The sequence below is a fragment of the Haliotis rubra genome, unplaced genomic scaffold (assembly GCF_003918875.1).
Source record: "Haliotis rubra isolate DU_JTF1 unplaced genomic scaffold, ASM391887v1 Scf518, whole genome shotgun sequence".
Lineage (NCBI taxonomy): Eukaryota > Metazoa > Mollusca > Gastropoda > Lepetellida > Haliotidae > Haliotis > Haliotis rubra.
In genome coordinates, this window is record NW_025767211.1 from 136,616 (window position 1) to 161,515 (window position 24,900).

The following is a 24,900-nucleotide window of genomic DNA, read 5'->3' on the forward strand; positions in this document are numbered from 1 at the left end:
TGAAAGAGAGAATATAACTATTAAATTTTAAACAGCCATCTGTTACATTTTCCAGCATATTGTTTTCTCATAGATTCTTTGTCACGTAGTAAGTTTAACCTTTTTAGTCCTAGGCCAAATGCTAGAAAAGTCTGTCTTTTAGGTTTCTCAGCAGCAGTAAAAGTGCTATTAAGTAATTAGTATGATATCTTCCATCCTTATTCATATGGAAGTATCAGGTTACTAAAACAATCAAGGTTTACCCCAATGTTGAAGCAGTGTCCACATGTTCATAGACCAACTGCATGAGTATTAACCACATGATATAATGGACAGTGACAAGCACTGGTGTTCAACATGGTCAAACTATGCAGTGTGGGTGATAAGGCCGGATGTATCATATTACCAGGTTTTGATGCTATCTCTACATTTGGCCAAGGAGTACAAAATACATTTATCTGTGTCAGTTATAGGAAGGCTATCCGAACAATTACGGTGTTAATCGCGACGTTGACTTGAACAATTATCTCAAGAAACGAGTATCAGTTTAAAATATAATTCCTAGATTATATAAATAATAATAACAAATTGTTACCATGAACACATGCTACAAGAACTGTCGGCTTATCTGATATGTCATTAAAACAATGTGATTACTTTCCAACCATGCGCTTATCTTTCACTCAGGCTGCTAGCGACGCTAATTGACATCATCGTAACGTGTCTTAATTCACGTCATCGTAACGTGTCCAAATTCACGTCATCGTAACGTGTCCAAATTCACGTCATAGTCAACGTAAGAACTCTGTATGAAACCACGAAGACGGGTTTGTATCAAATAGATTTATTACAGCTTTGAACATTTTACCTAGCACTCTGTACAATAATAATTAACTATTTACATCAAGGAAGAAACATACCCTCCAAATATTACAGACATATTCACTAGGAACATGTACTGCGTACAGCAGCATAATTCTAAACAAACCATGCTGTCAACATTTATCTACTTCAGACAGACAGATTCACACCCATCAAAAACTCACAACCGGACACGTATAAAATGCATACTTTTCTTCTGTTGTAAATCTCCAATGGTTCAATACTCATGAAGAGTAGTTCTTGTATGTAAATCCTAACTCCAATAAAACGTGATATTATTTTGATCAAGCATTTCCAGCAGGAAGAAAGCGTCTTGCATCCATAATATGTTCCAAAACTCTTGAATTTTAAAGAACTACGAATTGGATGAGTTGTGCTGTAGTATCTGAAAAACGTATACGCAGATACGTTTCATGTAGTGATTTAACATTATGAATAGCTGAATGTAGCTTCTTGATACACTGAGTACGATCATGTCAGATATATCTAGGTTTGAATTTATCTATTGGAGAAATCAGAATGAAACATATTAGTTAACAATTAAAGAGTTTTGATTATAAAACGGTTTCGGTTCGTTTAAAGTTAAAATTGAAAAACACTAAAACATATTTTTAAAAACAAATGATCTTTTAAGGATACAAATCCAATAACATTTGCACACTGTCCATTGTTACGTTGTAATAAAAAGACAAATTACGGTACATATTGTTTCAAGTTAGCGTGCATTTACCCGCTTCGATATACTCTTACTTGCAGGAACGTTTATGAACAGTGTAAATCATGTCCAATGAAAATCATGTCCAATGAATTCCGATAACAATGTCAATAGCGTTTGTGAAAATATGAAAGAATATTTCTCGACTAGTAACAATATAAATTCAACCAAGACCTATAGTGAACTCCTTTAACACAAGAATTCAGGTGTCAAATATTCCTTTTCTTTTAGTCTGCATTAATTTCAAATGCTTTGAATCATATGGAAATAAGGCATTCGCATCACAGTTACTGTCCATTCGATAAATTCAGACTAAAACTGCTGATGCAAACATACAGATATGAGCGACTGAAATATATTTTACCTATGGGATGTAAAATTAAATTCAACTTTTCGTTGCTACAGATTATCAATACAAAGTACTACACATATCCTCCTGCCACAGACAATACATTTATAAATAATATAAAATATCGTTGTGTGAATAAGATCAAAGGAATATGCATTCCCTGTTAGTCTGAATGTGTGACTTGTGTCTTTAAACGTCTCAAGCTGTAGCAAGAACATTTTTCAAATTGACAAATGTATTGATGACAAATTAAACTGTCTCTTGAACTGATACGTGAGAATCTGACAGTTTCTCTACAATAACATGAAACAGGCCACTCTAAAATGTGAATAAAATGGTTATCACTGGAAGTGACGTCACGACTACGTCATAGTGACGTCATACGGAGTTATAGAATATTTGTGTCAAGGGATTGTCACAGAGCACGCTCGTCACAAAGAGTGAATATTACACCATCACTGTCTCATTGATTTGACAGTCAAAGTCTTATGTGCCGTGTCCAAGGACACAAAGGGAGATTACTCTATCTCATTGCCTGTTCTTCCTTTATGGGTACTTGTGAGATCTGTGTGGCAGTGTTAGCAGGAGATGTGTTGACATTAACAGCTTCCTGACTGTTCTCCGTGTCACTTCCGCTTCCTTTCTTATCTCCTGTTTGACTATGTGTCTTCACATGCTTGCTCAGATGATCACTGCGCATGAACCTTTTATTGCACACGGGGCACGCGAATCTCTTCTCTCCGGTATGCGTTCTCAAATGCCGCTGAAGCTCATCTGACCTCGTGAATCTTTTCCCACAAAACAACCAGTTACACACAAACGGTCTCTCGCCAGTATGCCAACGTAGATGAGCTTTAAGATGTGAGGTTTTGTTATACACCTTACCACAGCCAGGAATATGGCAGCTATGAATGTTCCGTTTCCGGAGATGTTCCCCGGCGGGTCCGAGTCTATCTGCTTCCTGGCAATTGGGGCAGTCGCACGTCGCCCTGCCGGTGTACCGTCTCTGACTGCGTGGACTGGGGATCCCGGACAAGCCGGGTCGGGTGAGGAAGGGGGTCACACTGGACGCTCCCAGTTCCCCTTGGGCGGGGAGCATAGATTTGTAAGTGTCCTGTAACAAATGTTGGCCCGAGGAGAGAAGAGAACTAGGGGCGGATGGTAGGCTATACCCCAAGGGGTATTCCGAGGATGGATATCCACTGGATATCTGAGAATGGGGTCCAGAAGCGGAACTGGGGATATCCGACAGCCAGTTGGAAGGGTTGGAGTGCATGTTCGCCGAATGCATCTCCCACCACGGCGATCCGCCGTTTACCGTTGTCGTCATCTCGGTCTTCAACGTATGCGTAGCTGGGGGGTGTGATGACGTCATGCCTGCTGCAAAGGGCCACGCTTCGTAATGGTGGCCCGTGACTGAGGGAACCCTTGAGTACATTCCACCGAAGCCCGAATTTCCTATACCGCTATCTCCGTGCATCTTCTGGAGGAATGCTGCCTGGGAGATGTCGCTCTGAGACGCAGACGTTGTTGTTGGGTACAGCATGTCGCTGCCGTAGCTTCCGGAACAAGACGAGTTGATTGTTGACCGAGGGTAGGTAAGTCCACTGCTGGTCATCGACAACGAGGGGTTGAGAGTAGGGACTCTCTGAGATGTAAGATGTAGCGGGTTGCGGTTATCGCTAGTAGCAACGCCCTTCTTCCAAGGGACAAAACTCTTGCCGACTGTCGCTTCTGCTAATGGTGGGGGGCTCTTGTTTGTGATTTTGCTACACTGGGCTGCTAACATTGCAAGTGGTGTTCCGCCAAATGGCTGAGGATCCTAAAACAAAAGTAAAAATATTTAAGTAAATTTCAGAAATACATCAAATAAATATTCGAAATTAAAAATAATACATTCTTACGTAATTATAATACAGTAATGACAGCGTATTATCAAAGTAAGTTGATGTTTTGTATCGGCACAAAGGCATACATTGGAATATTAATCATCTCGAGATACAACATACATAAATCATACATGCAAAAATACATCTTAAAAATCAACTCTACCAGCCCGACACTATTCTGTGACCGTCTCCCTAGAGCTCTCAGGACAACTGTGAGATGAGCTACCCATCCCAAAGCCCATCCTCAGAACAACATCCCAACACACTACAGTAACATAAGTAAAGTGATAAGCCATCATCATCAGATCGACGACGACGAGTACCGCTAGATTATCGTCGTCACAGTATATCTGTGGGAAAGCCCCAACTTATAGCCAGGTACCTCAGTGTCAAGACAGATCTGTCATCGTGGACGGGACATCTCTATAACCAGCCTCTACCCTCTCCTTCCTGTCTCCAGCTTTAGACGGGGATTGTGGGGTATTATCCAAATCTTTATAATATACGAGGCCAGATGGCAAAATTTCACAGATGGGGGAGATTAGTGTCGGTCGGGTGTGCATAGAAACACGAGGGTCAGTCGGGTAGCCCTGCCTCCTGAGCTAAATAACTCGCTATTAAGATTCATCGTTCAACCCCGAGAAACACGGGTTAGTCGTGGTATAGTGAATCATAAAGAGACATCTCTCGCCATAGTGAATACGAATGGACACAGGTGACAGGTCAGTATCACGGGAGACCTAAGTAGAAAGTTAGAATATAAGAAATATTTTGTATCAGTCCACATTGTTTGGCCTTTTCAAAAAGAGTTTTATATTTGAGTTCTGTTTATCCATTTTATTGCTTAACCGTGAATGGTGTGAATGAAAGAATCGGGAGTGATTCTGAAGCTCACCCGTGATGAATTAGGATCTAGTTTACATCGCGTGGAATATTTCTATATACAACATCCATTGAGAATCAATGAGCTGTGGTTATTGATTGTACTTTTTCACCTTAAACATATGTCGTGGCAGCATTCAAAGAAAACATCAATACGTCACTTGAGGTGCACATTGGACACAAAGCCCGGACCAAATATATCATGAAATATAAGAAAAAACGAAATCTCCCGGAAGCATGTTGTTTCAAAAGTTTAAATGGTTTAGAAGTTTACATACCGTTTCTCTGGTTTGGCATAATGCACAACGATTTAGGAAATAGAACAGCTGTTGGTTTGAGTATATATTTGCGTAAACAAATCGAGCCTTTGAACAGTGTGACAGTGCTTCTCAGCATGCTGTCATCGATCCATTGATCAAATTGTATCTATACAGCAACTTACTAAAGCACAAGCACCACCCATTTGAGACAATAACTATGCCCCCTGTGAACCTGTTGAAATATTTGAGCTTTGATGATTTTCGTAAATTCAATATGAAATTTGATTTAATGCATCATTCCGATATATACATTTCAGATATACTGATCGTGTTTTTTGTTGTTATCTAACTAGGTAACAGTTTATCATGTGCATTTATTGGAGTATGTACAATTGAAAAATGTATTTGTTTCATTTTTTAAATATTTCCTTATTACACAATAACCCTACACTCTACACCGTGCACATTACATCACCTATTTCAAATAGACGTACTTGTCAGAGTTATAGAAATGCTTATCAAACCTTTCCTATATTTTCCCCTCTAATCTAAATCTAATCATAAATGGCCCTTAATTGTTACTAATTATTATGAAATATGTTTTCAGTTTTCTCGATCACATTGTACAACACATTGGTAGTTTTAATTAAGATCTCTGCTTATTTGATCCTCTTTATTTGACATTAATGTTCCGTGATATAATGAATTAATTTGCTGTATTTTCTAGAAATCGCACACTGCACAATATGCCACTCCGGCACAATGCTTCAGTTTGCAAATAACACTATTTATCAAGTTCCCCTGTTTGATGAGTTTACATTGTTTGACCATGAATCAATTGTGAGCAATTCCAATTGACCACAATTTACTGTTATCAGAACAGTCAATAATAATTGCAATTATTCCTTGATAAAATGTAAGCGGTGACCACTCCTATGATTGGTCTGGCAACTCAAAGCGACAATCGACACCCCCGTTAACGCGATAATGGCCGTGCCGCGTGGCTTTTCTTTTCCTGGAGACAAATATTTGACCAACTCATTTCTATTCCAACGCCGTTTTTATACGTCGGACCATCAATCATATTACAGTATTTATGGAAGGATTTGCACTGTGTGGAATGAAAGAAACTAACTTTGTGATTATATTTGCGAACAAGAGTAATAACACGATTGTTATTCTTAATTAGTAATTGCAAAAATTAAAGTAAATATAGTAGTGTCATTGTAAAGAAAACTAGAATACTTTGTTAGAACATTATCAGACATGGGAAGATGATGTAGACGACATGTTACATGCATATAATTCCAAGTTAGAAATCTCACAACGTGTTGCTTTAAAAATGAAATTTAGCCTTTCATATTGTAATTAAATGTTATCATAAAATCTGACAATTCAATTATTTATTCATTTAATTATTTATTTCATTTACTTATCGAAAATGGTTTCATTGCATATCACTGATTTCATTAAAAATACAAACATATACATAAATAGTGTGTGTCATATCTAAGAATTTATTTTTTTAAACTAATAATTTGATATCATAAACAAGTTTGATATTGCAAAAATAAATACAAAATTCTTTAATAAGGAAATGATACAATAAGGATTATTAATGAAATGACAAAATATAATTATGAATTAGTATAACATAATCTCAACGATCGCAAGATTCCAAAGCTATCACATGCTCTACTCTGTCTTGTCTGAATTGTGTTCGTTAAAATCAAAAACTTACAATTTCATTTACATATGGGAGCGTCTCTATTTGTATGATCTTTGAGAGCAGGGAGTCGAGACGATATATCTTATTGTGACAACTATGAATATCACAGAAAGAATCAGGTAAGTCTATATTTGAATACATAATCCTACAACACAATCAACATAATCCAGAAGGAGGAATTTAATCTTACATCTAATTTAATAAAGGTGTGTTGGATTTCCGTCTAAGGCGCAATTCACAATGACTTTGCGGAATATACATTACATTTTTGTGTCATCGGACAGGTTTCTACAAAGTAATTGAGATCGAAGGGTAGGTAAAATGTCTGCTCTCGAGATGCATATCGCGGCTATTTACTGATAAACTATGTCATCAGCTTGTCAGAGTATATTCCTAGTCACAAACGGATTAGCAATTTGAAAAGACTGCAAACCTGCATTTAAACATCTTCAATGTGACAATACAGAATTTAAAACCACCTCCGAAAAATGATATCATTTGATTGTGAGAAAAATCGGCAAAATGTTGTGAAAAGATACGACAAACATGCTACTGGATGTTTTAAACGCTTGTTCGCGGGGGATCTCCTCTTTCAAAACAAAATCTCTCTTTTAATTTATTACACATGTGCACGCGAGGTTAAGAATATCTTAACGTTTCGCGTTTCACAGAACTCCTTTCGTCGGGAGTATGTAAACATGGCATATATAACACTGATGAGGTATATCATATAAGTACTGTAAACAAACATCATACTTGCAATGGGCCCCCGCTGAGAGGATAACGCGCGAGAAGAAACGATCGACGTCCTGTAGCAACCGTGAACTCATCGTCAATGAATCTCCACAGCAGCTAGTTGCTTTAATAGTACGAGTCGTGTGCATCTACCCTTACAACACAACCGCCGTAAGATAAAACAGTGGCCACCTAATCCGGCATCAAGGGAATCAACGATCGGGTGACAATGAAACAGACTGGGTATTTTTTCCGGCAAATTTAACCCCCCTTTCCTCACTTCGTTAAGGACCGATTCGTCCTACCGTGGGAAGGGGGGAACTCAGCCAGGCAGAATGATTTCACAACGGAGCGGTAGGAGAACACATCAAAGGGAAACGCCGACTGTCTTAAAACTAACAATGATAGAGCGAGGCTTTGCGTTACCTGGGCGCGCCTTAGGTGACAAAAATCGGAGTATATTTTTTTAAAAATTACCGGTACATTTTTATTACCCGGATTAAGTTAGGTTTCCCCAAGGCTAAGAAAAAGGATTTAGGCTGTAGGATGATACTTTTACCTCTCTTTCGTAAAAGATCAATTATACTACTCTTTGGTGAAAAAACATAGCCGATTGGATTACTCAGAGTTTACAAACATGTTTCGATAAGTTGGTGTGTTTTGCTAAGTCATGCATTTCTTTGAAAATTGAACACAATGCGTAAACTCTAAGCTTCGCTTATTCTATCTGATCTTCTAACCTCTGTCACAACTGTTTGTGTTTCAATGAATCGACAGTTTGCGTTGAGGTGAATGCTTTGATTATTTGATCTTGTGTTTGAACACAAGGGATTGAATTTGAACCAAAACTAAAATATTTTAACGCGTTTGTCTGCTTTAGTGTTACTGATATGAAATATATTAGTTATATGATTTGCACTCACAAATATATCCGGTACCTCGATACATATAAACAAAATATTAAGAATGTAATAATTGCTAACCAAACTATAGGTATTAGTTTATATTCATTGTGCTATAAAGTAGAAACAATTGCGTTTGGATTGCTCAAAGTTCTATATTCCATACAGATACATTTCTTGCATAATACCCGATTTCGAAATATACGTGACAGCTAGCGTTCTAAACATGGAATTCTGCAAGAACACCAGATTTTTACCAATTACTAATCATAACTTTTCAATCCAAAAACAATTAAGCAAATCCATAAAATATGAATGTTCATCCTTAAACATTTGCGAAGCTATTAGCGAAAATCATGTCCCCTTTATTAAAACCCCCACCCCGTTCTGAAACAAGTTGAACTATTCAGGAAGTGTTTTGCCTACAGCTGATGAATATTTCATGAAAACGGTCCCACGACTTATTTGGTGTCGGAATCACAATTCTCTAAGAGCCAAGTTCATGAAATATCCATGGAATTAATACAAACGTGTCGTAAGATGTCTGTTCTTGGCATTCTTCTTCTTGAAGAATATTGAATGCCAATGACTCCCATTTGTTTAGGTAATTGTACTTACTACGCTCTAGGGAATCGCGATCGACACTTTTCCTTATTTCTGAAACAACTACGACAGCGAAAAGTCAATAGATCTGTTTAATCTATATTTGTTGCTTTAAAATATTAATGTTAGGTTGAGGTTAGAATCAGGCCAAATAATAAAGAGTGGGCGCCAGTCATGACGTTCTTAGTGAAACTAATCACTGATTATATCCAAACGTTGTTAAAAATATTTTTCAGCAGATAGTTCATAAGACAACCGATTTGATATTTCCCCAATAAAACAAAAAACATGACCGATAAAACTTAAAGTAAATGAAGCACAGCTTAAAATGATAAAAGAATGAACGAACAGAAGAGTGTACAAAAATGGTTCAGTTCCTCAGATTACCAGAGAATTGGGAAGACATGATACCACACCAGGGACAGAGAGACACGGTGGCCATATTGCCTTGAAACCATACCCACTTCCCCTTCCGTACCCCAGCCTAAACCATCCATCCCACCAACCCCCAAACTCATGTTTCAAATAGAATGATTGTTGAGTACTCAAATCAGTTTGAGCGACGAGTTGGATCCGGTGCATTTAGCAAAATATTCCAGCAAAACTACGCTTGTTTGTGTTCTTCCTAATTTTATTACGATATTTTGAAAATAATCCACTCATCGGACGGTAGATGACCCGATGGTGGACTCACGAATACCTACATACACCCGAAACACAAGTTTCAAAACGCGTGGTGTCACCCTTGGAAAGTGACTAAGTTCAATTATGTCTCTGAGAATGGGTACCCGGTATGTTAGATGGATGTTCAAACCTTCTAGCATCCCCTAGGTAGCTTGGTTTGTATTAGCCTCAGGAGTTGAGATGATCATTGAAATGAACACGGATCCACTGTTCTTGGAAACAATTATCCGCATTTGAGCTCATAATACTTAGATAATTGAAGAATATAACGTATAATGACAAAAATATGTAAAATTGAAATCCCCTTAATCTGCACTATAGTGTTCGTGTCGAATTAACGAATTATCCGGAATTATTTTCTAGGTTACATGTTCTGGTTCCATTGGCGCTGTCCTGAGTTCGGGGTTTCCGAATATACGAGGTCTGGAATATCGCTGCAGAGAATCGCAATACAAGGTTACCTAAAATTTCTCCAATTCCAATTCCCATTCCCATGAACACAGCTATCTATATCTATGTCACCTTGAACAACGTCTTCCATATTAACTACCAGTGTCCAATACTGTTGTAACCACTCCTTCAACAATATTTATACTAAGGAACACAATATAGTATCAGCCTGTCTATTGGTCCTTATTATCAAATAAAAGCAAGGGGTCCTTATTGTCAAGAAGCCTTAATGCTTCGACCTCACCATGTTCGGTATGCTACCAAAGGTTGGGGGCGTACATCATTGCCCATTGTTCATTACAAGTGTTCATAACGTTGAAGCTCTCCGAGAACACGCATACTAATTGAATAAGCAAATGTACTCCTCCATCGGAGGTATTCATTAGCACGCAGTGCCTAATATTGATCTGCAAATCAACACTACTTGAAATATTAAAAGCTAACCGAATTCCGCCTTTAAGAGTGTCCCTTTTGTTATAAATGCTGAGAAAACTTTACCACATGTACTCAGGTGCTTTGTTACAATGAGCCACAATTTCGGCCTATCTTACTCTCAAATTTCAAAGAGTTTTAAATCTGTCAACTTAGCTTCCGAGCCATGTGCTGAAGGAGAGGTGTCCCTAAAGGATTCCATAGAATGTTGTTGGTTCAATAAGTGGCAAGGAGCATATGGTAGACTAGCAGGACCATAATGGATCCGTGTTGTGGCTGTGAGGTCTGTGGCTGAGCAAGAATAACACCAAAGTTGACGATGTGATAAATAACTGATGAGGAGGAACAATGCCCGAGTGGACAGAGTTTGGGTATGGAAGCGTCACGGATGACCATTGTGTATGACCATTGGTCTGAGCGCGTGGCCACCAGCCACCTTGACCATGACAATATGGAAACATGTCAGGACAAATCAAAAGACGATATTAAAAGGTTTTCTTTGAGCACTGGGGGCAAAGATGGTTGAATGGCTGTTACAGCCGCGGGCTCATCAAAGGTTCTCTAAGCTGCCTTTCCCTAAACACGTCACGTGACAGGCTTGATGTGTCCTCCTAAAGTATTCACCAACTGGGCTTCGTCAAACTATTGCGATAAGCTTGAGGTCCAGAGTATTCACGCTCAACACACTAAACCCGCTATAAAGATCCATCGGTGTTTAATGGTTTGCTTGCCACGAACAGCGGGTGCCCTTCTTCCCCCCTCCCTAACTCTCAGCTCCACTAAGGGCCACGTGAGCGGGATAATACGATGTATGTATTTGAGCACATATAACACAATGTGCCCTAGGGGTCGCCGGTCCCGTCGCGTTGCAACCACCAGGGAGGATGGGGTTCACTAAGACATGTGAACATTTGAATCAGGTAGATCAACATCATTTTGAAATAAAATTAATAAAATACATATCTTAACTGTTATACGCTTCTCTACTCAACCACATACAAACAAACGGTCTAGGTGAGGAATACTTCATGTTAAACGCCTGGGTGTTGTTACAACCGCAACGCGTTTGTCTGACCATCCCATAAATGAGTAAAATATGAGTACATTTAGGACTTCAGAAGTCCATACCTACACCTCCAAAGGACGAAACTTTGTATACAAATAGAGTATGCCCGTTTTGAAAGGTCATTTCGTATACTCTGTTTGATATCCCCAATGTCTGTTCCAATCGACAGATCTAATTCAACCAATCAAGGGGTAGTCTACGCCATGACTATTATTTCATTTACAAAGTGCTCCTATTTGCCCGACATCTAACATGAGACCTTCTTGAATCCATTGACCGAGTGCATTCATTATTTATGTGCATTAAACAACCACACCAAGAGTAGGGGACACGCCAGAGAGTGTACGCTTGCCGTCTCACCATAGACCTTTCCTCAAGCGTGTCCAGTAATCTACCTCAAACCTCACAGACCACGACGAAACGTCATGTTAATATTCATCCGTTCACTGTTTGAATGTGATAGTATTTCATAATTTCGAATCGGGGGATTCGTGACACTTCGAAGAATAACTTGACATTTGAAGTTAATCGAATTATATCCTGTACGAGGGGACTTTGTTCTGAAAATATTAATATTAAATTTCTATGACATATTCATTAGTTTCTGAGGCACCCATTGACGGGTGTCTAGAGTAAGGAGTAGTTCTTCGGATACCCTTAGCCTGACGTATGAATACGGAAACTGATGACAGATGTGCCTAATAAAACTCTTGTCGCCCTGTTTTGATCTCAAATTATATTAAACCATTAGTCAACTTTGACACCTGGTTTGAGTGAGTATCATTCTCGATGAAATGAGGCATATACACTCACAAACAAGCCATACAGAAGTTTGGATACGGGTAGGTGACCCTATTCATCACCAGATTGGGAAATAGCGAAAACCCCACAACAAAGGTTTACCTTTTATCTGCTTCGAGTCAGTCGGTGCATTAAATGTTTAATATTCAATTACTTAATAAACTAATCCGGCCATGGAAAATTGCGACTAGTGACAAGATACAGCGAGAGCAGAACCGTGTTTACTTGTATAAAGACCGGTTCTTTAATACTATATTCTGGTGTAGGGTCCTACAAAGACTAACCATTGTATTGCTACGTGTCCTCCACAGAAGCTCACTACAAGCTCAAAATATTAACTGCCACGCATTGACTCAATCAAATTTGTTCAGCTCTACTCCCAGCACTTAATGGCCCTGCGTACCGAGATCCCTTTCTACATTCGCCGTGGTCCCGTCTCTTGGACGACGGCTGGGGTATCGTTCGTGAGGGATACGTCTTCGGCCGGATTAGCCACCAACTCAACCCTTTTGTCTTGCAACCAACACGGGCGTTTAGCAAAGCAAAGAAAACTGTTAACGAGGCCGCTCAAGATTGGGTGTTCCGGGACAGATAGATAGCAATAGCACATAGAATATGTTTAATGAAAGCTCGGACCTGGATGATAATACGGTGAATATAGGAAAAGATCAACCCGGCTATTTGATGTCCATGATGTGTAAACATGCAACGTTGGCAAAGCTGTTGTGGTAACACGAACAGCGCTGAGGTAAACGGGGGATCTCTTTGAAGTTTCAGTTTTGATAGATTTTCATTAATTTCTTAACCCACACAGGTCTTCAAAAGGGTAAAGGGCTGAATCAAAGGTGGGCCTTTGGTGCTGTTCAACGCCATATCCATTACGATGGAAGTGAGGCGCACTGGGGGAAAGTACAGATAGGTACCTGGTTTCTGTATTGTCAATAACACTACTATCGTACTCAGATTGATTTAAACCCAGTGATAGCAGTGCAGTGATGTTCAAGAAGGAGTTAACCCCCACTCACTCCCCTATTTGACAGATGTTAATAAATCGCCCTGAATAGTTATCTGACAATACGGTATGTACGGAACATATAAGTACATATAATAGATACAGAATGCTAAAACAGGACATATGATTTATATCCGATTTAAATGCTGAATTAAAATATACAAATATGTTTATTAGATATATGCCTGATCATTACGTTTCAAACGCAAACATGCATTTAGTATTAGACAGGTGTAAAACTATCGTATTAAAGCGTCACACACTAATTGCTTTTGCAAGTTTTTTATCCAATTGGGTTTCCAAGCGTAATTATACAAAAATCAGTGATAATTTACAATCAATGTTTATTTGTTTCACGGTCTACCGCTTTAACCTGCCAGATAACGGAATCTACATTGCATACGCCTATGTGCTTATAATGATACACGTGTTTTTCCAATACAAAACAGAAAAACGTTATAGGGGTGGCGACAAGGCGTTACTTCCATCGCAAATGTGTATACTTTTTGCTGTATTTTTATTAGCATTTAAGTTTGAATTTGCTGTAATCATATATACACGAACGTGATATGTACATTTTACACGGCGTTGGCATCAACATGGCCGTAGAAGGCGTTCTTTAATAAGTTTATATATGTCACTTGGCTGGTAAGATCAGCTACAAGCAATGAGACTTGCGTTACATGCTCATGATATAGTCACAATTGTACAATCGACTCTGTGTTTAGCAGAGATTTGTTCCGGATGTAGAAATGGTTTGGTCACTTCTGTTTATAACTAAGTGTCTGTCATAACATACTGTTCGTCATAACCAACCGTTCGTTACAACCAACCATTCGTCATAAGTGGCTTTCGTAAGTTTGTTTCAATAATAAACGCTGCTAGCATAAACATAGTTGTCACCTTTCATCTGGCTTGCTCTGATCTCACCTCCTACTTTAGGCAGTGGCATGAAATATTGCGAAAACCGACCCTCTCATTATTTCTCGATCTGTGTCACAGTACCCCAGAAACGGACATGTCATTGTTATGACACCTACAGAATGATATATATGCAAGATATACAACAGAATGCGAAAACAATTTCAGGTTACAAAAAACCCGCAGAGCGTCAGCTTTGAAGTTTTCACCCAAACCGTGATATGTGAAGAAACTTGTCATTTCTCGATGTGAAGTCCCTCCATCGTTTCTAAGAGTTTCTTTTCTCCAAGGGACGCCAAATTATCGTAATAGGACCCATGTGTCCGGCTTGTTTTATTCCCAATTTCATTCACACAGCTCGAGCGACATCGTGAGAAAGAATCTACATCGGGTCACCCCCACACATGGCAGCTTTGACTGAACAAAATATTCCACTTTACATTTAAACAAAATGCAAATTTAAACTTATCGTTGCAAAACTTTACTTAAACTTCTGACTTTGTGTTAATGGAACTCAGGATTATAATTTCGATGATAATTTTAAAGTAAAGACATTAAGTTTGTGTTGCTCGTTAACAATTTGAAATTGGGTTGTTTATTTGATCATTAGACTCCTATTTAAATGTCACATTAAAGAAAGGCAATTATGCTGGGTTTGCACTGATAAATTAACGTTATAAACAGGTAAAACGATTCAAATGGCCACCTTTTGAAAATTACAATAACATTGACTTGTTGTTGTTTTTATTTATTCATTTAATTAATCTCATAATACATAATACATAATCTTTAATGTATCAACAAATTAGACTTATATTCTTCAAGCCTTTAAACACATATATGATGCTTGTGTTATTCCTTTATTTTGGACTAATGTACCTTCAGTTTGTATAAAAACAGTATATTGTGCAACGAAAGACAAACTGCAAACCTAAATGCATCTCTCTTCATTTACACCGTTAAACAAATACGCGTCAGTCCTAAATCAAGATTATTTTTCAAATTGTGTTTATTTTCCTATATATCACTAAGGCACCTCCATGTAGTTTTCGGTGTTAAAGTTTCACTTCTTCATCCATACTGTGATGCCAAATGAAGAGAAATTGTTGGGGCCCTCCCTTTTAAGATCTGAAACGCTGATTACCACTTTATGACCCTCCCTTGGTCCCCACAAGGAGGAACATCCTGCCAACAACCTGCACGACTATAAGCTACTCATGATCACACGACACCCGCTTTACAATTGAAGTAAGATGTTAAACACTTTGAAGAAATAAATATGTAATTCTAAAGCGTCAATTATTAAATTTAAAGAGCTGAAAAGAATTACACATACTTAATGTTTAAGTAAACGAGAAAAAATTGAAGACATGTTTTAAAGCTATGTATTTTCGATTAGAAAATGATTTAATTTGAGTCTGAGAAAATGACATTTTTTTCGAATATCAGAGTTGACTTCGTCCGACATGTATATTCGTTTTTTCGTTGCAAAAGTAAATAGCATTCAAATTAGGTTTGGAGCCAAGCGTAAATCATATTTAAAATAATTCTGGTTTTAAAACTCTAAAGTTAACAGATTGACATCCTCTAAAACAGGTTAACCAAACTTAATTTAAAAGCGTGTCGTTAATTTCAAATATTTCCCCATCCATTTAAATTCTTCTCAAATTCCTTTTGGAATAGCTTCCTTTCGAATGTTCAACAAACCTGGCGTCAAGCCGGCAAGGCCGGGATGCTAGTGTCGATCTAAGACCATTGAGACAGTCGGAGACACGCGACAAGGCGTGCAGAATTCACAGGTTACGTGGGCTGTCTGTTTTCTTTGCACCTTCCGGAGGTCTGTTACGTCATTGGAAAAACGAAAACGAGGCGAGACGGGAATTAAACAAATAATGTCTTAAAAGACGGACAATTTGGTTGATAGCTCACTAATGTTATGCATTTTTTTGCTGAATGGGGATGATTTGGAAATACGAAGGCGGTTGAAATGAAAGGGAAAAAATGTATTTAAAAATAGTGAGCATTATTTAATGAATTCGGAGTCATCTCGTGGAATCCCATGACGTCGTTAAGGAGAGTCTGGGGATGGAATAGATGGGTTCGGGTAATCACATTGTTTCTTTAAACAAATATATGTGATAAATGGCTTATTAACATTTTAACAAGTTTTAGAGAGCTTTAGTGTCGAATGGTATTGTGTTTAGGGTGGAAGTGAGGGTTGACATGGGATGACAAATATCGTATGACAAATGGGATATTAAGCTTTCAGGAACCTTGAGGGTGGTTTGGGGGTGGAAAGGATGAGGTTTAAGGGTGGTTAAGGGGAGTGTTAGAAATGTGAGGTTCCATGGTGGAAAGGGACAGTATTAGATTAATACGTGCATGGGGGCGGCAGGGGGATATATGGGTGATTTGAGAAGGGTTCCAATCGGGTGGGGATTTGGAATGAATATTGAGATGGGGACGTTTAAGGGTTGAATGAAGGACAGAGGGAGGACAGGAGGAGGAGCTGACTATACAAAATAGGGATTTGGGAATGGATACGAAACGAACAAAAACATAAATACCATGAAATTGACCGGTTGGGCTTTTCAAAAAATCCACAAAATTGAGGAGTCGTTGTTGTGAGATTAATGAAAAATGCGTTAACACGCCAGCGATGAAAACTCTAATACTTTACTGGTAAATTTCAAAAACACCGTCAAATATTGTACGAGGACAATTTTAACTTTAGGTTTGGAAATAAAGGCTTACACTTTAAAGCAAATACGCACCTCGTTCATACATTAAGCTTCTATGTGTCATTTCCCCTAGCAGCATCAGAGGTAATGATGATACAGCGTTCTCTGATAGCGTTCATCGTCATCATATTTATGCTCTTTAATGTTCATATTAAAAGAATATACACTACGCGATCAATAAAGTGTCGTATTTTTCGGTAGAGATTTCAAATCTTCAATTCATTTAAATAGGTTGTTCTTCAATTCGTTGGACACAATTGCCGCAAAATCCGAATTTTAATCTTGCGCAAACTTTGAATGTCCATTGTAGTCTAATTTGTTTAAATTGAAAATTAGATACTTGATCATCATCGTGCAGCCCATGGCACGGATAGTCGCATGACGCTCGCCGTTCATCGTCATGTGAAGAAGTGCTTCTTGGGCTCTGTTGGGTAATTTAGTTTCTCGCGAGATTTCGGCGTGTCGTAATCGCAACCTGACCGCGCAAATCACGAGAGGCGGCGCGATAATTTACGAGCAATCGCGAGAAGTGGCTGAAGAGTTGTGTTCAATGGGATCAAGTGGCCCTTAGAGGGGTCAAGATCACGCGAGACTTCTCGAGATTTGATGAAATAATGGAAAAGCGAAACCGTGCCCATAATTTAATGTAATGATAAATATTTTCACCGACAGACAATAACAAAGAATTTGGACGAAAAATGAGTTGTTTCTTCTACCATTAAACTTCCCAGAGAAATAAGGTATACTTTCTCCATCTAGTTTCAAAGGTGTATTTTAAGTATTTCGTTACAATTACAAGCAGGCAAGGCCTCACTTAGGGCATAATCGTGGCGCTGTTACACATGGGATCATGTCTTACCTGTTTGCAAGACACAGTATCGCCTTGAGACAAGGGCAAAGTTTGTACAGGTATATATCGACCATACCCAAGAAGCTCCATCTTAGCCACCAGGAGTGAGACTTGACTCCCACGGGAGTTGGACCTGTCTATCCCCACCCCTCCCACTTATCAGCAAATCTGATGGGAGACACATTTATACAGCAACGATCGTGTGAACCCAAGAAAAAAATGTTACATGTGGATTAGTTGGGTGGGGACGGGTACAGGAAGGGTGGGTGGGTTTGACCGGGTGGGATGGGGATGGGAAATGCCAAGACAACGGAGTTGAAATGTTTTAGATTTCAGGAACAGTTTGTCCTTAGGTTTCATGGATAATAATATCCACGTTCATGCTGATGTAATCAGCTATACATTTAAACCCTCATAATGCGACCGTTGAATTAAAACTATCTGGTTATGGTGATGTTTGGTTATTTGAGTTTCGTACATCCAATATTCTATCATCAATGTTATCTTCACTAAAATGCTTTGGAACAAACGTATTCACCCACATTTATTGAAACATGAACGAACAAATATGATATTAGATGGATGTTGAGACGTTAAGTTTGCAAAGTTCCAGCGACCGTTTCCAGCCTAGTAACGTTTCGATAACATTAGCAATCTTTTAGTCAAAGTTTCTCGTGTATACTTTCTTTTGCCTGTTTAATTTTGCCGAGAGTGGTGAATAAGAAATTATGTATTTTATCATTTTCATTACCTTGAAAATAATTACAGTAGAGAAATCAAGTCATGTTGATAACTTGATAACAGCCAGACTTTTCGGAGTAAACTATAACATGTACCTTCGCTCCTCCCAATACTTTCTACAGGTAACATCTCTATGTGTAGATAAAAGCGACTATAAACAATTTCCATTATCATTAGAAATATCTAATACATGTTCTCATCGAATAACGTTCTGGTTTATTTGGTGTGATAGCAAAAGAATAATGTTATATTTGCTAAACACTCATACACTGTTAATAGTAAGGCGAATGTTGTGTGTACATTCAGAAACTGCACATGTTTCCATTACATGCATGCGTGGTTTAAGCATTATTCCATCTCCTAAATATAAAACAAACATAATTATATTAGTTCAGAGATATTCTGGAATTTATTCCACCCACACTACTTATTACCGTCACTTAATTAAGGGAAGTATTAAGTGTTGGCGGCAACAACTGTAGTGAAGCCAACGTGGCCCGAGGGGACAGTGGTCAGTGACGCCAAACTGACCTCACTTACCAATCGACGGTGAGAAAATTCTTTCCTCTATAAAACTATCTCAATTGTCTGGACACGTTGAATAACACGGATACGTGTTTTGTTACGCTATCAAGACTATCACTCCCACAGATAACGGCACGCATTGGCACCGACCCCAAGAATCCTCCCCTGACTTAGAACTTATCTTTGACGATCTTGAATAAACAAAACAACGCCGTGAAGGATCCGGGGATGATCTGTTTGGCTTTGATGCCATGCTACGGTGACTTAGAATTATTTTAAATGATCCTATACAGTTATCTTATTAAGAGCGGTGTTAAAGGTTCAATTAAGTGGTATTTGAATCGAATTTATTTCAATTTCGTTGGATTTCGGGTGGGAGGGGTTTTCAGAATTTGACCGTTATTTGGATGCCCCCTTAGGGAGAATTTCATGGAGATATTATTCGATTGTCTTGGAAACGAAAATTAATACTTAGGCGTCATTGTGGGCGGTTTAAATGTACGATGTGTTTTTCAATCAGTTTGAATGATTAAGACAGGCTAGACTATGTGGCGTGGTAGAAAAATGGCCCCCTAATCGATATCGGTGTCTAAACTATCAAGTTGCGGACGACTGTAAATCAATTACATTGAAGGCTCTTGGGGTATTGTCACAACAAAACAGTCTTAAAAAACACCTGAATACGTTCAAGAGACGCAAATGTCAATGCAGTTTACAGGAATCCTTCCCAAAATCATAAACAAATTTTCAAAATGTGAAAGATTTTCGCACGTTCGGAAGTATTTACTTATGCTCGAGGGAGAGACATCCAGAATATTTAAAATAAGACTTACTCTGTCAGTACAACGTATCATAGCGTACATTTCTATTAAACTAGGTACCTGATAAACGTCAGAAACATCCAAAGTCTATTCGTCACACACATGTTGATTATTGAAAGCATGTCGGTCAGCAGCCACTTGTATTTATTATATTTACACGTACACATTTTGGATCTAATGTATATATTCAAAATATTACCTAAAATAGCCTCACTGCCTCATATCCAAATCCGATATTCAACAAATGTGAACACAAACGATCAAATTAATTGAATAGTTTATAAGTTCAAACACAGTATTATCCTACAAATTGAAATTTTATACGCGTGCAATCATTCCAAAAGTTCTTTTCATGTATATCTATAATTGCACAATCAAATGTTTCCGATGAACGACTTTCTGTCACATTCATATAATTAATAGTTCCCAAATGACGTTTATACAAAACTCCAAAACATGACAATGTGTGTATTCATGACCTACAATGTTTCGATTACAGCAATATATATTGTCGATTTAAAGGCCAAGTGCAATATGTTAACAGCAATATGGTTCACTCAAATGTACCATATGTTGACAACAAGGAAATCGACATGATATTGACATAATGTTCTGATTCTAAACTGTCATATATTAAATCAACCATTTGTTGGTAACTGCACACACGTAATTTATATCATCTGTTATCTGGGTAATAATATTGAAATATACTTACACTGGCAAAGAATTTCATGTAACTGATATAGAAGCGTTCAATGACAGCAAACTACGTCTACATGAAATATACTTCAAAATAAAATCTCAGCATCAGAAAATATAAGATAAATGTAAGAAAATGTATTTCTTATGCCAATAACTTTGAATAATAACACTTTGAAAAGGTAAACAATACTCTTGATCTTGTTAATGTTTCTGAGCACTAAAATCTTAAAGAAAGGGGGGCACTTGATATATAACTTCCGAATTCTCCCAAGCTAATTAAGCGAACTGATAATAGCCAAATCAACAATGGAGGTAGATGGACTAGAAGCTGGAAGCCCGATAGTGTTACACCAGCTTGTGCGCGTTTTAACGATAACGGCGACAGGGGAAGATCGCTCAGGAAGTAACTAGCATCCGAAGTTTTAAAACCTTTTTAAGTCCTTAATTTCAATCCCCTACCTTAAGTAAACACCGTTATTAAAACTTGGTCTATGATGCACACCACTAAACCTTGAACGAGCTCAAAGATAACACTTTAACAGTCGAAGATATATTCAAAAACATCAGTGTATAAACTGTTTGGGTTTTCATTTCTTTCAAAAGTAAAGGAGATTTTTTAAGTAGGATCCCCCACTGAAAATAAGACACGAGTGTTTCACATTGAATACTTTAAATTCAAAGCATGTATCTGTATTTCAAAACAGTTTTGAAAACAGTATTTACCTAGGAGACAAGTTGCCGTTCATAGCCTTCAGTTCCATATTTGGAAGTGTTTGAAACGTTCCAGTATGTCAACATTTAAATCCAAACACGGTTTTTGTTGGCAAGGATACGGCTCAACGATGTGTGAATGGTAGCATCGAAATTAAAACGTTCTCTTAATTGAAAACCTATATTTTCAATGTAGAATATATTCCCTATTGACGATACAACTTCATTGACAAAAGTGATGTCATCCTTCTAGCGGGTCAATTCGGTACATATTTTTATCACTGGAGATAAAGCGAAATCCACATGTCCACACTCGAGAATATACACAGTAAATGGACTCGAAATGACACTTACACTTTCCTTATCCGGATCCTTATCCTTGGTTTCATCCATATCTTGGTATATTTCCAAAAATTGTGAATTAAGATCTATGAGACCTTCCAGGTGAGACGTTAGTTTCCTTCTACCTTCAACCTACAGCTCGACTCAATGTATTTGAAACCGGCGTTCCGCTATATGCATATGAAATATATTAATCTCAGTCGAGTGTAGCTAAATACCTGCTATATGAATGTATATTTACACAGAACTATGTCGAGATTTATAGCTATAAGCAAGATGGGCAATTACAGGTGAACTGGGTCACAGAACATTCGGTTTATATTGCTTAATGTACATGGCGGTTCTACCCTATCGGTTTCATTAAAGATTCTCTTAGTTTATACACATATGAATTTATTGTGACATATGAATTTATGGTGATTCATTCATGGGTATACATAATTGATAACTGCACTGGAAACTATATTCACAGATATTTCATGGTCGATCACAAGAGAATGGGAAGCTGCAGAGCTTTATAAAACAGATGCTTAACAGTTATGCATTATACAGTTTCACAGAACAAATTTATCGTCATTTTATATAAAATGTATATTTCAAATGCTGTTATACATAAAAATATGTACGTTATGTGAAGTAGCCTTATTGATAAGAGTTCCATATTGAGCTTTGGCAATATAATCACATTTTGTACTTTGAAGTGGACAGTTTTAAAAACATGACTGGTTTTGAAATCTGTGTCTTCAATGCTTTGTTTACGTGTCGAAAAATGACTTGAATTTGAATGTTGATATCACTATCAGAATATGCTCTGAATTAAGTGTATTCGCCGGTAAAAATAGAATATTTATTCATTTTAAATTATTCCAACAGATGCAAACATAAACGAAATAATAGCCAGGAAAATGTGACTTTTCATTCTCTTTGTGAAGAATCTTATCTTGCGAGTGTGGTTTCTTATCAACATAAACGTGAAAAGACGGCGACGAATGTGAAATAAACACGGCCCCATATCTAGAGACATTTACACGACATGCTATCATTGCTACACCTAGCAACACGCAACGTGCATGTTACAGTTACGAACTGCTACAGCATGACTATTGAGGAGCATGCATGATAGATGTCAGTAGTCTATTTCACTTATCAGTACGATGATAGACATATATCCACGCCGCTATTGAGCACATCAGCCGCCTTGTCTCCCTGTCTAAACATATCAACACCACAGTCACGGATGCAATGGAACACTTCTCGCTGTTTCTATCAAATTTGGCGCTTCATTTTAATGCACTATTTATGGATGATAATGTTTTGTTTGTATCTAACACCTATGGACGATTTTGACATGTACTGATCTGATTGACATTTGGGGTAATGATTTGGATGAACGTACAAATAATATAATCTTTGGCGGTTCATCTTACACTCAGTGCACTCCACATGTAACATGGCGGATGTCGTTGAGTGTTGGATATACGATGTAACATTCGCGGTACATCTGTTAAAACATGCACGTTGACAAGTAGCCAGATATCATTTGCTTGTCTGAACAGACCCAACCAAAATATTTTGTAATGATCTCAAAATCTCACCTTACAAAAAACAACGTAAAGCGTTAGATCGCAATATACAATTAAGTAGGATGATGATTGCCCGACAATATCGATCATACCTTTAGGATTTTGCCTTTTTCTCCATAAAATGTTAATTTCAAAATTACTCATAATTAGTCATATTTGTTGAATCATGAAAGGAAACGGCGTGAGAATAATTGCGTATCGTGGCCACAGCGTCATATTTCAAACGTTTCGATCCAACCTTCTGACAACTCAACATTCATAAACTCGCAATGAACCAAATTAAAGATGTCGGAGAATACTACTTGAGATGACTGACGTCATGCATTAAACTGCCTAGTCCCAATACAACCGGTAATTTCGAAATAAAAAATAGTGAAAGAGCCCAATGTCACAGTGGTATCGACAGGTAGGGAAGTGTGACACAGTGTGCGTGACAGCGTGACAACACAAGATTACTTACAGGTGGAGAATACTGTAACATGGATGTCAGGTACTTAAGTCCCAGATGATATATTCCTTTCTTAGAGTCAGTGTCTCTCGATCAGACATCCATATGCCAGTTCACACTCAAAATCACCCCTTCGGAGTCAGTGTGAATTGTTTCGTGTCCTTATTCCGCATGTAGTCCTCGACACGCCTCTTGCAATCGCTTCGATTTTCATAATAACCGCTTAGGCTCGTGCACTCAGATATATGGTACAAAAGTGAGCGCGGAGCGGATACGGGAAAAGAATAAAGTATTAATATCTCTCCAATGTGCAACATGAACTTACCCCAATGACAGTTGCTGCCATATTCTCTGCTGAATAGATGGAACGCCTTCAAATTGTGTACTATCATTAGGTTGAGAGAGAATGGATGCACAGCGAATGCGAAGCTTATGATTATAAACGCCCCGCCTTCAAAGAGGCGAGGCGATCACTGAGCCGTAAGACAGAACCCATTGATACCATCAGCCAATCAGAAGGCCGGAAGAAATGATTGATAGGTGAGGAAAGCCGGAGGCGTAACTAATCCCCAAATCGAAAACGACCTTATCAGGCACGATCAGACTTCCCTGCAGTCTTGGCTTAGAAACGCATTTTCATGTACATTGATTTTATACTGTCGTTGAATAGCGGTGGGAAAAACCATCGCTTCTTGATTTGATGGTAATTGAATCATATATTTTATATTCTTCTGTCTGTATTGAGAGATAAGGTAGCCACGGTGAGTTAAACGATGCTGTCAGTTATGGCCCATAAAAGATAGCCTTATCACTTAGCTCGCTATCGTTCGCTACACACTGTTACTCAAAACTGGGGAGGTAGCAGAATTAATCAGTGATACTGAAAGTGTAACATTTCTCACTTTATGACATTAAAAACTTCTGATTATCAAAACAATTTCGTCTAACGAGTCCGCGGTGAATTTCAACAGGGCAACTTTATTAATTAAAGATTCTCCAAATGGTAATTAGTAATCATGCGACATGGTTGTAATGAATTGAAGTAACAATAAGTTTAAGAGAACTTGATTCATGTAATTCCTTTAAAACATGTTTCACTGATAAACAATACCTCAAACGAATTCGGCTAAAGTTCGCCGAACGTA

The 24,900-nt window shown here is 38.1% G+C and overlaps 1 protein-coding gene across 4 annotated transcripts; it reads right to left on the reverse strand.

Annotated features, from left to right (window-relative positions):
• Positions 1 to 807: 807 nt before the first annotated feature.
• LOC124292444 (transcription factor Sp9-like) lies at positions 808 to 24,178 on the reverse strand. 4 transcript variants are annotated; one of them, XM_046729526.1, is made up of 2 exons: positions 24,081 to 24,178; positions 808 to 3,747 (listed from the first exon to the last, which is right to left on the reverse strand). In XM_046729526.1, exons 1-2 carry the CDS (start codon positions 24,099 to 24,101, stop codon positions 2,449 to 2,451), a joined length of 1,320 nt encoding a protein of 439 aa, XP_046585482.1. In that variant the 5' UTR covers positions 24,102 to 24,178; the 3' UTR covers positions 808 to 2,448. The 4 variants fall into 4 exon arrangements, with proteins under 4 accessions (XP_046585482.1, XP_046585481.1, XP_046585479.1 ...); XM_046729525.1 differs by lacking the exon at positions 24,081 to 24,178 and adding an exon at positions 23,768 to 24,044; XM_046729523.1 differs by lacking the exon at positions 24,081 to 24,178 and adding an exon at positions 21,737 to 21,868.
• Positions 24,179 to 24,900: the final 722 nt, after the last annotated feature.

Coding starts and splice junctions, on each gene's coding strand:
- LOC124292444 (XM_046729523.1), bottom strand. CDS start 21,775: ATGGATGAAACCAAGGATAAGGATCCGGATAAGGAAAGT. Junction 3,748..21,736: donor AGGATCCGGATAAGGAAAGT/GTAAGTGTCATT, acceptor CTTTTGTTTTAG/GATCCTCAGCCATTTGGCGG.